The following is a 15,185-nucleotide window of genomic DNA, read 5'->3' as shown; positions in this document are numbered from 1 at the left end:
AGCAGCTCCTTATATACAGACTACATGGTTCTATCATCAGAGCTGAAAGGAATGCCCTAGACTAGGCTTACCATACAGAAGTCACTAACCATATGTGACTACTTACATTTTCATTCATGAAAATTTACAAGTCAACTCCTCAGTCACACTAGCCACATTTCAGGTGCTCTGTGGCCATTTGTGGCTACTCTGGCTGAGGAGTTGACTTTTAAATTTCATTTAATTTTAGTTAATTAAAATTAGCCAGTGGACACCCATATGAGACAGTGCCAATGTAGAACATTTTCAGCATCGCAGAAAATTCTACTGGACAACACTACTGTAGAATGATCTGTGATTTGCCGAAGGCTACACAAGGTGTCACAGTAGAACCAGGACCCCATTAGTAATTGTTTATATTCCAAACAGGTAGGACTATAAGAATTTGACTCTGGCCACTTTAACTATATTACTGATAAATCAAAACTACTATTCATGTTACCTCACTGCTATTTTAAAAAAACAACAGGAAAATAGCAACTGTTGGCGAGGATGTCGAGAAACTGGAACCCTGTGCACTGTTGATGAGAACGTAGAATAACGCAGCCTCTATAGAAAACAGTATGGCTATGCTTCAAGAAATTAAAAATGGAATTACCATATGATCCAACAATACTACTTCTGAGTATATAGCCAAAAGAATGGAAAGCAGATCTTACAGAAATATCTGTATATCCATATTCACAGAGCATTGTTCACAACAGCCAAAAGTTAGAAGCAACTCAACTGTCCATCGACAGACAGATGAATGGATAAACAAAATGTGGGCTATACAAACACTGGAATATGATGCAGCCTTAAAACGGAAGGAAATTCTGACACATGCTACACCTGGATGAACCCTGAGGACATTATGCTAAGTGAAATAAGCCAGTTACACAAACACAAGTACTGTGCGATTACCTTGTATGAGGTGTCTAGTCAAACTCATAGAAACAGAAAGCCAGAGAGTGGTTGTCACTGGCTGGGAGGAGGGGGAAATGAGGAGTTGTTTAATGGTGTAGAGTTTCAGTTTTGCAAGGTGAGAAAGCTCTGGAGATTGTTTGCACAGGAATATGCACATAGTTAACATTACTGAACTATACACTTAAAAATGGGTGAGATGGCAAATTTTGTTATGTGTGTTTTATTTTAAAAATGTTTTTGGAGCACCTGGGTGGCTCAGTCCGTTAAGTGTCTGACTTCGGCTCAGGTCGTGATCTCACAGCTCGTGGGTTCAAGCCCTCCGTCGGACTCTGTGCTGACAGCTCAGAGCCTGGAGCCTGCTTCAGATTCTGTGTCTCCCTCTCTCTCTGCCTCTCCCCGCTCACACTCTGTCTCTCTCTCTCTCTCAAAAATAAACATTTATTAAAAATTTTTTTTAATTTTTTTAATTTAAAACCCTACTGTTTATTTATAATCAGCAGCTGGCTTGTTAAGTTTCTCAAAATGCCCTTAACTGACACATTTTTGTCACTCATTGGGCTTCCCTCCATCTACTCACCTATTCTTTCACTTCTTTGTCTAATTTCCTCACTGCTTTAGAGTCAATTCACAGAACCATGGAATCTTAAAGCTCAGAGGGCACGAAGAGTTCATCTAAGTAATAAAGTCATAAGCTTTAACATTCAGATTTTCCTGTTTTGTCTAAGATCACTTCTTGTCGGCTCATCTAGCTCCTTTATCTTTTCTTGCCCTTCATCTGGCTCCGTTTTCCTCTCTGTTCTTTTCTCACTGCCTTTTTATTTAGCTCTTGTTTCACTGAAACCTGTTTTTCTCTTGTGTATTTTAGGGTCCAAAGCCATGTGAAATCTGCCTCTTCCTGACAGTGTGGCCCTGTTTGCCTCCCTTGCTGCTTCTGTTTGTTCACAGGCCACATAGTGTCTGATCTGAGGATTTGCTGACTGTCATGCTTTTGCATTTTTAAGTGATGAGCAGTCTATCCAGATCTGTTCTTTTCCTCCAGAACAAGGTGAGGGGATTCTTCTCGGAGCTCCTCACTTTTTATATGGATGGAGTTCCAGCAGGAGCACCAGTTGCTAGTCCACGGAGGGCTGCTGAGACACAGGAGTTCCCTGAGGAACTTCTTCCTGTTCGCACAAAGCCACTGTGCTTTGAGGTTGGGGGCATTGGCCTCTTTTCTGTGGCAGAGATGTCCTTCCTGCATCCTTGGCCCAGGTTTGCTGCCCATCTGGCATTTTAACGGCCCTCCTCCATGGTTTCCAGTGTTGATGCAGATTTTCCCTTTTTTAGATTTGCTGGTTTGTTTGATTTTCAGGAGAAGAGAACCAAAATGTGTCATCCAGCCAAAGCTCTGAAGGACACTTTTACTGTAGTTTAAAAACCTTTTTTATGTTTATTTTTGAGAGAGAAAGAGAGACCGAGCCCAAGCAGGGGAGGGGCAGAGAGAGAGGGAGACACAGAATCTGAAGCAGGCTCCAGGCTCTGAGCTGTCAGCACAGAGCCTGACGTGGGGCTCAAACTCACGAATCTTGAGATCACCATCTGAGCTGAAGCTGGACACTTGACCGACTGAGCCACCCAGGCGCCCCTAGGGTAGTTTTAATATATCTTGAGTTTCTTTTGATTTTTAAAAAAAAAATTTTTTTTGTAACACTTATTTATTTTTGAGACAGAGAGAGACAGAGCATGAACAGGGGAGGGGCAGAGAGAGAGGGAGACACAGAATCTGAAACAGGCTCCGGGCTCCGAGCTGTCAGCACAGAGCCCAATGCGGGGCTCAAACTCACGGACCGCGAGATCGTGACCTGAGCTGAAGTCGGCTGCCCAACCGACTGAGCCACCCAGGCGCCCCATGAGTTTCTTTTTAAAGTAGGAATTTTGAGCACTCCCTAGGATGTCCTTCAGTGCCAGTTTCATCCCAAGAACAGATGAAATTGGACTCGTTGGATAACAGCCTTTTTAAATTTTAAGATTTCTACCTTTTGTAAGTTACCATGACCTGATTCCACCTGCCCTGATCATTCTTCTCATCTCAAACTCATTTACTTTCCTCAAAATCCAGCTATAATACCTAGTGGTTGCAACCACTCCCCCTGCCGCTGATACAAGCCACAGCAAAGGCTGACAAGGTTTTCCTACCGTCTTATCCTACAAGACCTGAAATATCAGTGGGCGTTGGTCTTAAATTCCTCACCTCTTGGTGAAGGATCCAGAAAAACCTACTCTGAGTTCTACTTCCTCCGTCCAACTTTCCCAGCCCAAACTTGGTAGGAAACCCCTTTCAGCTGATCACTTCCAAGAGGCTCCTTGAAGAGCCCTCAAAACAGTTGATTGAACTGCATTTGTTTAAAAAAATCAGACAGACCTGGATTCAAGGAGCCCAATTCTACCAGCTAGGAGATCTTGGACAAGTTACTTATTTATTTATTTATCATTTACCGTAGTTAGGAATGATTTTTTTGGATAAGTTATTTAAATCTTCACATCAGTTTCTTAATCTCTAAAGCAGAAGTAAAAATATCTACTTCACAGATGTGTTGTAAGGAAAAAGCGCAAAGCAGTTAATGCAATGCCTGGCATCTAAGAAACGCACCAACAATTGACAGTGGCTATAATGTCTCAGGAATAAATTGCTTGCTAACTCTTCATTTAGTTTGAGATACACCTGTAGGAATTCCGGAAGGAGCTATGGAGACTCCTTCCAACATACCCAAAAATGTTGTCTTTGAGGTAGCTGAAATTCATGTAAGCAACCAGGAGTTCAGCGTTTTCAATACCTTCTCCCTCCTTAAAGCTTTTGTTTTAGAGGCAATTTCCTATTTCTCTAGTATGGGATGGGCCTCCCTGCATCCTCAGAACTCTTATGACACACATACCCCTCTCCCTCTTGGTGAAAGCAACGGGTTCTTTCCTGCAGAATCCATAGTGGTTCATACCTTGCATAATGAATGGGAACAGTTCTTCCCCATGGTTGTATATTGGTTGAGAGTACAGGATCTAGATCCAAATTGCCTAGGTTCAAATCCCAGTTCTGCCGTGTATTATCTGTGAACTTGAGCAAGGAACTGGACTTCTGTAAGCCTCAATTTTCTTGTCCATAGAACGGGGATAGCAATACTTGGTTCACAGGGTTATTGCAAGGATTCAATGACATACTTTGTATCAAGAGCTCAACAGTGTTTGGCACTTGGTAAGGACCCACTTTTCATTAGTTCTTATTGTCAGTGTTACCTGGCTGCAGTAAATAGATCAGGCATCAGTGCCAGGGCAGCATCAGTGGGCTGGGCACCAGGGAAACAACTGCCTCTTGGGGGTTGATATTAATTTTACCCCAATGGGGTACACACTGCGCCAAGCTGTTTAACACAGGTGCTGTCAAATGTTCTCTCTGGGGAAGTACAAATGCAAGGTAAATAAAGCAAAGGCAGGTCCCTTCACCTTCAAGTGATTCCAAAGATGCTCCATGGTTCTCTGGGGTGGCCATACCATGGTCCCAATGTCAAGAACACAGGGAGGCTTATATAATGATGCCCTGTATCACCCTCAAGCCCCAAGTATCTCTGCAAGAAATTTCTGCATTAAAGGTTATCTATGGGAATCTTTTTTTTTTTTTTTTTTATATCACAGCCAGGCAATATACGCTGAAATATAAGAGGGGATCCACCAACTAAGGCATGTCTTACTGGCAAAAGAAAAGAAAGAAATTTCAGTTCTACTAACCTGAGCATCCTGTCTCATGAGAGCATCATCCAGATAATTTCCTTCATCCCTGCCACCCTGAGAATAACAAAACAGAGAATGAGAGAGTATCCATGAAGATGGTGGTGGGGCACACTGTTAGGACAGAATGTCTGGGAACCCAAGGACATGGTAATTAGAATGCCCACAGAGGTCACACTTCCAGCCTAGGGAGAGAGGGCAGATGTCCTCTGAATGTGTTTGCATTATTCCTGTGGCTCTGGTCTGTGCCTAGAGAACATGACCAACCAGAGCCAGTGGCTCCTTCATGCTGCCTGGGCAGTCTCTGCCAACAGAAGGGGAAGCAGAGAAACACTGCCTGCTGATTGTTCCCTCCACTGCTGTCTCCTCCCTTTGCCAGCTCACCCCACTCCTATGTCTTCCCAGGTGACTCAAGGCCTTCCTAGATGGCAAATCTACATTGATCAATTCTGCCAAATAAGGGCTTGGAACAAAGGAGAATCAAGAGTCTAGGACCAGCAGTGGGGCTTAAGGAGCATGTGAAAACGCCTCACCCCTCACCAACATCAGCTCATGGGAAGGGCAGGGTTGAAGCCTGGGAGGAATGGTAAGGAGTAACAGGCTACTTTCCTCTGGATTGTTAGACTATTTTTTTTAATGATTATTTATTTATTTTTGAGTGGGGGGGGGGGGGAGAGAGAGAGAGAGAGAGAGAGAGAGAGAGAGAGAGAAAGAGAGAAAAGAGAGAGAGCACGGGGAATGGCAGAGAGAGAGGGAGACAAAATCCCTAGCAGGCTCTGAGCTGTCAGTGCAGAGGCCAATGTAGGCCTCAAACTCATAAACTGTGAGCTCATGACCTGAGCTGAAATCAAGAGTTGGATGCTTAACCAACTGAGCCACCCAGGCACCCCTTGTTAGACTACTTCTATTGCTATGCTGTCTCAATATTCTATGGTCTAGGCATGGCTTGGCAGAGTGCTAAATCTGAAAGGCAAAGAACAAAATGGGTTAAGAAATGCTAAGAAATAAGGAGTGAGGAAAAAATAAGGAAACAAGTAAAGCAGGTCAGCATTATTAAGTAAATGTCACAAGCAGAGTGTGGTGGGGTTGGAGATGATTTCTGGGGTCCTGCCTTGTTAATATTAACAGAAACAATATTATTGTTTTACAATATTAACAGAAACAGGAAGTCAGGAAGATGAGCTGGTTTGGGGGGGAAATGAGTTCAGGTTTAGTTTAGGAGGACTGATTTGAGGTGATTGTAGACTATAAGGAAACACCTTAAAAAGCAGTGAGAAATGAGAGTCCTACACTCAGGAAGGACGTCAGGATAAAGACAAAATTGGGAAGTCATGTGAAATGTCACATGTATGCATCTTCTATTTTCTGGTACCCCTCCTCCCACACTAGCCCAGTCCTGCTTTACTTCTCATCTGGAATATTGAGGTAACTTCCTACCAGGCCTCCCAGCCTCCAGTTCAACTGATCTTACACATCACTGTGACATTACTCTTCTAAAATGCAGTTCACTCCAGCGATCCCAAACCTTTAGCAGCTCCCTACTGCTCTCCCAACAAGGGATCTCAGTTCATCTTTCCACCTTGTTCCTAGAATCACCAACCAACTGCTCAGCCAACAATTCCTTGAACACACCCCACACCCCATGTCCCCTGCCTCCTTGCCTCTTTCTGGCTGTTCTTCCTGCCTGTAACGCACTCACCTATATCTGTGCCTCTTGAAATCCTAGCGACCCTCCAAGTCCTCTCTGAACCAGCACCTCTGTCATGAAGGCTGCTCTTTGTTTCTGCAACCAGACTCTCTCCTTGAAACTTCCTTTCCCTCTGTGCTCCTCCTTTGGCACTTTTCATGCCTTTATTATAGCAATCTGTGTACCTGATATATTCCTTTATGACAACATAAACTTTTAAAGCCTAGAAGTTGTCTCAATGCACTGAGTAGCAAGGGTACCTGGCATGTATTAGGTACTTATATATATAAATTTGAATAAATGGGCATGCGTGAGTAGCTAGAGTCTCTAAAAGAGAGAGGATTAAAACAGCAGAGAGGCCCATGAACAACACTTGGGGGATATTCACATCTAGCAGGATGAAAGGGTGAGCAAGTCTGGAAAAGGGGATTTGGAGCAAGCATCCCGATAGAACTCAACCCCCATCAGGAGCAGCCCACTGAGGGCGCGACTCACAGCGGACAGAGACACCAGCACCCTCTGGAACATGAATGAAGTGTCAGAGCGAATGTCATCTTCAAGGCTCTTCCCATATTCTGGCAAGAGAGCAAAGTTAGCTGCATCAGAGTCCTGTCCAGCGCTGCGTCATGCTCCAGAACCATCTGTCCTCCCCAGGATCAGCCGGTTTACCGAAGCAGTTTGTTATGAGGGTTTTCAACCCCACACACAGTTTTTCCAAAACTGAACTCTTGTAAAATGGTCAAGGCAAGTTTAGCTTGTCGTTATAGTAGAAACAATATGTTCCTGGTCCTTAAAATGAAAGGTCAAGAGGGCTGGGGCTGTACTCCTCCTCCCGCAGTTACTACTGTCCAGGAGTCTGCCCCCACCGTGGTTCTCAGTGATGGAAGGAACGGTGACTGTTGACTGGCACATGGAAAGGCAAACAGAGCAGAGTTTCTGAGCCTGTGTTTGGGGACATGCAGGGGGCTGTCAGACCCAAATTCTAGCGGCTTCCCACCAAGAGCTTCCCCAGAGAAGTTGCAGCCCTTCACAGCCCTTGGGTAGAAGATCCATTTGGCAGACATGGGGATTGGAGTGTTCGAACGAAGCTCCCAAGGTTTAGTATCTCCTGCCCTGAACACTTACCAAAACTCTTACTGTTTTGTTTCCTTTCTACCAGAGTAGTACATGGAAAACTCAGGGAAAAACAAATAAGTAAAATGGAGGGAAAAAAACTCCACAAAACTCCACCATAATCTAATCACCCAGAAATAATCATTGATACCACCTTGGTGAGTCTCCTTCCTCATTTTTCCTTATTTACGTATGTTATTTTTCTTTTATTCTTTTTTTTTTAAGTTTATTTATTGGGGTGAGGGAAGACAGCATGAGCGGGGGAGGGGCAGAGAGTGAGGAAGAGAAAGAGAATCCCAAGTAGGCTCCACGCTGTCAGTACAGAGCCTGATGCAGGGTTTGAACTCATGAACCACAAGATCGTGACCTGAGCTGCAATCAAGAATAGGATGCTTAACCGACTAAGCCACCCAGGTGCCCCTGTTATTTTTCTTTTTAAAAAAAATGGCATCATAGCGTGCTATTTTACGATTTGTCTTTTTCACTTATCCATATACCATACCATTTAACAGAATTTAATAATATCCTTCAATATATATTTTGATGACTACATAATACTCCATTGTGTGGGTGCACCATATTTTGTTTAGTCAACCTGCTACTGATGGACATATTTAGCTAATATAAACAATACCAAACAAGCACTATAGGATCTAAACCTTTGAGCAGTTTTTTTTTTTTTTTTATTACATTCTTAGGGCAAAAAGGCATATTATCTTTTAAAGACTCTTCATAAACATCATCCTCTGGAGATTTTTAAGAGAGGAATAAATGGCTATCTTTCTTAGGTGGCTGGAGGGTATACAGTCCAGTGTGGAGGTAAGAAGTTGGGCGAGAGAGCCCCTCCAGGGCATTCCCTGAAATGCTAAGATTCATTGGTGCCACCACTTTTGAACAAACATGTTTGATTCTCTGCTTGATAATAAGGAACAACTTTCAGGGTAATAAAACACTGCACTGGGAGTGGCATCTTCACCTAAGAAGTCTTGAGAAGCAAACAGATTGTCGTTTGCCTAGACAGGAAACTGCCTAAAAGTGGAGCTTGGAACTAAGGATCCCTCATGGTCTGTGTTTGTAAGAATAAAGTATTTTTTAAAAAAAATTTTAATGTTTATGTATCATTTTGAGAGAGAGTGCAGAGACAGAGAGAGAGAGAGGCAGAGTGTAGTGGGGAAGGGGAAGAGAGAGAGACACAGAATCTGAGGCAGGCTCCAGGCTGTCAACACAGAGCCTGACATGGGGCTTGAACCCATGGACTACAGACCACGAGATCAGGACCTGAGCTGAAGTCAGATGCTTAACTGACTTGAGCCACCCAGGTGCCCCTCTAAGAAGAAAGTTTAATCAGTAGGTAACTACCCACTGCTAGTTTACTTTTCAGATCACAGTGAAACCTCAGTGGGGCCCCTGAGAATGCTACATACGAAGCTGGTAGGTCTGGTTTATACGTCGGATCTCCTCAGGTGTTCGGGAGGCCAGGATCTCAATCAGGCAGCCCTCATCCGTGCCAGCTCCCTAAACACGAAACCCAGAGAAGAGGGAGTTATGAGTCAGTTTATAATGTTGAATCCCAGACACAGAGGCATATAACCAGGAATCTGCAGAGAAAAAAGCAACCTATTGGGTTCTAGCAACAGGATTTGCTAATTTTTAAGTTGTCCTGCCCAAATTCCAATGTTTACCATAATTGTTTTTAATAATAACAAACATTTATGGGCTGTTTCTATCAGCTGATTATCTTGCCAGGTTATGGACAGTGTCTGCCCTCTAGAGGCTTAATCTTTCCTTGACTTCCCCTGTAATTTTTTTTTTTTTTTTAATTTATTTGTTTTGAGAGAGAGACCGTGCAGATGTGCATGCAGGGGAGGGGCAGAGAGAGAGGGAGAGAGAGAATCCCAAGCAGGCTCCATGCCTGACACAGGGCTCAATCTCACAACCTGAGATGATATCAAGAGTCCAATGCTTGGGGCACATGGGTGGCTCAGTCTGTTATGCATCTGACTCTTGATTTTTGCTCAGGTCATCATCTTATGGTTAGTGAGACTGAGCCCCACATGCGGCTCTGTGCTGACAGCGTGGAGCCTGCTTGGGATTCTCTCTCTCTCTCCACCCCTCCCCAGCTCATACTCTCTCTCTCTCGCTCAAAAATAAACATTAAAAAATCTAAAGAGTCTGACTAAGCCCCCCAGTTGCCTGCCTCCCCCATCCCCGTACTTTTCCTTTGAAAGGCAGAATCTTCTGGCAAAGACTGTTACCTCTTTGCTTTCCCAGAGCCTAGCCGAGAACCTTCCACAAGGCTATTTACTGGCATGTTCGGGGAGGAGAGTAACTGTATTTGAATTTTGTAGTTGGTCATTAAAAACAGTCAGCCTAGGGCTAAGGCACAGTGGATCTAGCACTGAGGGAGGCTGAGAACCCTTTCTGCCAGTAGTGAGCCTCTGGCAGCCCCAGAGGCTCCACTGTGTCAGCCATGAAGTTTCGTGTCTCAAAAGCAGCTAACATGACAAGAACGGTCCTGAAGCTGCACCACAAGCACAACTCTAACCACTCCCCGTGGAGCCACAGGAAAGAGCAAATGATTGCATAACTTTATGGAGAACAGCTTTGAAGTTTACAATTGCTATAATGTCGTGTCATGTTTTCGAGTTGTCATCAGTGAAGGAAAATCTTTCTCCTGAACTTCTCCCTCCCCACTCCCACAGGGTTTTTGTCACTTTCTTGAGGAAGCTGGTCCGTGGCTGCAGAAGAAGAGGGACACACACCTTCATGGCCCGTCGCAGCTCCTGCACATCATACAGCACGGTGGGCGTCATCATTCCCACGATCACCCGCTCAAAGTTGCCACTCAGTTCCGACTTCAAGTCGTCTATCAGGTCCTGCAAGGCAAGCAAGTGGCTCTGTTTAACTGCCATGCTAACTTAAACCAGCCCGGCCGCTCTCAGAGTGTGGTCCGGGATGCCTGGGGTCTCCAGACTCCTTCAGGAGGCCTGCAAGGTCAGAGCTCTCCTCATGATAACACTAAGACATTATTTGCCTTTTTCATTGTCATTCTCTCCCATTTGTACAGTGGAGTTTTGCAAAGGCTACTTGACATATCTACATTTCTACAATTCTGTTAAAAGGCTATTAAAATGCCCTTTTCCAAGTGCATATCTGTACAAGACCAGATTTTCTTCCTATACTTCAACCAAAACCATGTATCACAACAAACGATGCAGAAGCATATATGAGAATCCAGCTGTCTTCCATTAAAGCAGGCGTTAAAGAACTTTGCAAAATGTAAAAGAATGCCAATTTGCTCACTAAATGTTAATGCTTTGGAATACATAGCTATTTTTCATTAAAATGTTATTTATATTAATATGTAATATATGTATTGTTTTTTTAAATAAATTAACGAATACATATTTTAATGCCTCAGTTTTAATTTTTAGTATGGTAAATATCAATAGATATATCCCACAAAAACAAAAAAAGTCCTCAATAAGAGTGTAGAAGGGTCTTGAGATCAAAAAGTGTGTAGACACTGACTTAAATGTATTCACTCACTTAGCAATATACTTTGAATATATTTCCAAGTCAATAATCACGTATGACATTTTTAACAGCTGCTGAAATTTCTATATGTAGATGCAATATAATTTATTTAATCAGTCCCTTGTTTCTATTTTTGTGCCATTATGTACACACGCATTTAGCTATATCTTTGGGATCATTCATGATTATTTCTTAAGATTCAATTCCTAAAAAGAAATGTAATTCTTTGGACAAAGGACCAAATTCTAAAGATGTTCATTTACATTTCCTCCTAGAACAGGTCAGAGAGTTTAAGACCCTGCTCAAGATCAACCAAAATAAGGAGCTGAGATACCGTTTAAGTCAGATCTCTGATTCTCACAAACCTGACTGCACAGCCCTCCCTATATTTCAATCTCTTATGCATATTTTTAGGTCAGATCCACACATAGTGAATGAATGAATGAATGAATGAACAAATAAATTAGGGCTCAACTCATTAATGTTGGTCATCTTAACAAATTGTCATCAGATTAGCTTAGTTCTGAGGCTAACTATTCCAGTTCACGCATTACATGCATGTTCACACTCGTTTATGCTCAATAAAGGACTCTGGGATGGAGAAGAGTTTCAAATGCTCAAAAGATAGTCTGAGCTATGAATAATCCCACTCCCTACTGGGGTCCCAGCCAAAGTTTGCTTGCAGATGTGCTGGGGAATGCTGAGCCAGCTCTGTCCCAGCCAGGAGCTTAGGGCCAGTCTTCGAGAAACAGCTGCAGTCTGACTGGCTGTAAGGTTCTCCAGTATAGAAATTTTTATCAGAGTTACTGTACTCTGAGACCTAGAACACTCATTGATAACATTTCCTCACTCAGTAAAAAGATTCACCACACAGACAGGTTTTCAGTGATGAGGAAAGATTGGGTGGAATGGCTCTGGTGAGTGAATTATTGAAAACAAGAGTTTGAAATAGGGTCCCCCGGGGGTGCAGGATTCAAACCAGAAGGGGTGAGTGAACACCCCGTGAATCCATAAGCTAACAAATTATATACATAGTCACAACCCCATTCTAGAATTTGACGGGGTGTCCCCCAACTGAGAATCATCAAAGGAATGATGGGTTTATGTGGAAGAGTCAAAATAGACTAAATCCTAGGAGAGCCTATTCAAAACAAACTAGATTTAAATACTGCTTTATCCACCGTGGCCTAAAAGAAGGCTGACCAGGATCAGGAAAGCAACGCTGGAGGCTCAGCCCTGCCTGGCTCACAAGGGCGGTGGTGGAATCCACCGAGCAACCAAGTCCCTACAAGAGGCTGGGTGGGAAGACACCAAGGTTGGCTTGAGCTCTGGGAACCAAGGGCTCCCAGAAATCACCCCTGGCTAAGGACAGTGGAGGTAACATGCTGAAACTGTTTTTTCTTAAGAACATCTTTAAATGAGGCAAGGGTCCACCTTTTGAAAACACAAGGCCACTTCAAGAATCTAGATCGGGAAGAGACCCGGAGAGGCTGCGGCCTACCCTGCCGATGGTGGTCTTATAGGCCGTCCTGATTTCCTGGCGCTGGGCCGTGCTGCGGTAGGCAAGGACGCTGATGATGGCATCTTCGTCGGTGCCTGGCAGAGAGCGGGGACAGTGAGTGAGGTGCTTTGAGAGAGGAATGAGAAAACAGGTTCCTGCGAGGACACTGGCGTTACCCAAACTTACACCTTTTTAACAAAAGAGGTCCTTGTTCGGTAGGTTTGTCTATTTTTGGGGGGAACCAGACACTAGATGTGAGTCTTAGCCCTCCTTTAATCAACTTTTTACCAGTGAACAAAGAAGCTAACTTGTCTGAGCATTAGTTTCCTTACCCGTAAATGTAAGTGATCATAGCACTTTCCCTTACAGAGCTGCTGCAAGCGGTCAATAAAACAAGCACGTGACTTCCTTAGCACAATGCCCCACAGTTAGTAAATATTCACTAAATGCTGACTGGCATCGGGCTTTTCCCCCTCCTCTGCAATTCTCTTCATGTCTTTGGTTCTCCTGGATCTTCTATGTTCTTGCCTTTTCTCTCCTCATTTTTTTTTTTAATTTTTTTTTTCAACGTTTATTTATTTTTGGGACAGAGAGAGACAGAGCATGAACGGGGGAGGGGCAGAGAGAGAGGGAGACACAGAATCGGAAACAGGTTCCAGGCTCTGAGCCATCAGCCCAGAGCCTGATGCGGGGCTTGAACTCACGGACCGTGAGATCGTGACCTGGCTGAAGTCGGACGCTTAACCGACTGCGCCACCCAGGCGCCCCTCTCCTCATTTTTAAAAAAAGTTTATTTATTTTGAGAGAGCGAGCGCACGCATGTGCAAGTGGGGGAGGGGCAGAGAGAGAGGGAAAGAGAATCCCAAGTAGGCTCCACATTGTCAGTGCACAGCCAGACATGGGGCTTGAACTCACGAACCAAAAGATCATATCCTGAGCTGAGCTTGGAAGCTTAAGTGACTGAGTCACCCAGTTGCCCCTTCTCTCCTTATTTTTAATCTTGTTATCATTTCCTCTGAGTTTGGAAACAATTCAGACTCTCACTCAGCACTTTGCAGTTTTTTTTTTTTAATTTCAGTATAATTAACATACAGTATGACATTAGTTTCAGGTGTACAATATAGTGATTCAACACTTCCATACATCAGTGAGTGCTCATCACTAGTGCACTCTTAATCCCCTTCACCTATTTCACCTGGCACGTGCAGGGTTTTATGGGTTGCTCATTGCATGCACTGTACTTAGAGATCCACAAATGTGTTTTTCATTTCAAAGCTCTCTTTCCTGACCTCAGATGGTTCCCTTTTTATAACTGCTGATGAGTTCCCACCACGCAATATCCTACCAAAACTTTATAATGAGAATTACAAGTTTTCAATGGCTTAAATTTTGCCTGCCTGTTTCTTGAAGCAGCTCTTACCAGGGGAGTCGGGGGGGGAGGGGGGCTTTATTCTGATTTTTCAAAACTGGTGCCTCGTCTTAGTAACAGCTAGATGTTCATGTATGTTGGGTGAGTTTTCTGCTTCCCCATGGTTCATCCTGTATGGGGAGCTGTGATGGACTAGAGAAGAACTTCTATTGGGATATTTCAGAGAGAAATGAAAAAATATAGATTTACCAGAGTCATTCTTTGCAAGATTAGAGATCCAGAAAAGTACAAGCTATAGGGAGGGAGCTGTAAAACTTTGTTTACACATCTTAGGGACCTACTTTCTGTTCTCTTAAAAAGAAGAAGGAAGAAGAAGAAGAAGGAAGAAGAAGAAGGTGGCGGCGGCGGAGGAGGAGGGGAAGGAGGAGGAGAAGGAGAAGAGGTATAGTACATACAACCATCCTGTTCTCCTTCAGAACTTTCAGAGGGAAAAGGTCCATTTTATGCCCACCCCTGTTTCTGTAAAAAACACCATTTTTCTTTTTTCAGTCAGTCAAGTTTGAACCCTCAAAATAGCTTTGATTTTTTTTTAAATTTTTTTTAATTTTGAGAGGGAGAGAAAGGAGCAAGTGCACAAGCAGGAGAGAAGGGAAGAGGCAGAGGGAGAGAATCTCAAGCAGATTCCATGCTCAGCACCAAGCCTGAGGTGGGGCTCAATCCCATGAACTGTGAAATCATGACCTAAGCAGAAATGAAATCAAGAGTCAGCCACCCAGGCGCCCCATAGCTTTTTTTTTTTTTTTTTTTTTTTTTACTGCCCTCTCATCCTCCACATTCAAATTTCTTGCCAAGACATACAAAATCTAACTCTAAAATCTTTTTTGCACCTGCCCCCTCTTTGATTCCTACCACTACCACTCCAATTCAGGATTTTAGGGTCTTAGACAACTGCAAAGTCTGCTAACTGGTATTCTTACCTCCCTCCTTAATTGGTCTTTCCAAAGTCTTGTCAGATTCATTTTCCTATAAAGAAAAACTCTGATGGTGTCTCTCCCCTGCTCAGGAACACACAAGGGCTCCCCACTGTCTGCTGGATTTACTACAGGAATGGCAGTCTGGCATTTGAGACTTTCTGCAATATCCCATTCGCTATTGTAACTATCCACAGGAAAGGATACCAGGCAGCCAAATTCACAGACTTAGCTCTTCAATTATTATACTTGATCCAACTGTACTACACTCCTTTCTCCTGACCTCCTTCATTCTCAGTCTACTGG

At 43.5% G+C, this 15,185-nt stretch overlaps 1 protein-coding gene across 5 annotated transcripts in view; it reads right to left on the bottom strand.

The window, feature by feature from the left end:
- The window catches only part of ANXA4 (annexin A4), a 160,855-nt gene that overhangs the window by 9,717 nt on the left and 135,953 nt on the right, over positions 1–15,185 (bottom strand). For all 5 annotated transcript variants that reach the window (XM_023251733.2, XM_045054334.1, XM_019827344.3 and 2 more), the window contains 5 exons: positions 12,540–12,634; positions 10,264–10,377; positions 8,926–9,016; positions 6,884–6,963; positions 4,702–4,758 (listed from right to left, as the gene is read on the bottom strand). In XM_023251733.2, the coding sequence (XP_023107501.2) occupies positions 4,702–4,758; positions 6,884–6,963; positions 8,926–9,016; positions 10,264–10,377; positions 12,540–12,634 (437 nt within the window). The remainder of the gene's footprint in view (positions 1–4,701; positions 4,759–6,883; positions 6,964–8,925; positions 9,017–10,263; positions 10,378–12,539; positions 12,635–15,185) is intronic.

The sequence above is a fragment of the Felis catus genome, chromosome A3, assembly GCF_018350175.1.
Source record: "Felis catus isolate Fca126 chromosome A3, F.catus_Fca126_mat1.0, whole genome shotgun sequence".
NCBI classification, from domain to species: Eukaryota; Metazoa; Chordata; class Mammalia; order Carnivora; family Felidae; genus Felis; species Felis catus.
The sequence above is the reverse complement of the archived record's forward strand: the minus strand, read 5'-3'. Positions and strand labels throughout refer to the sequence as shown.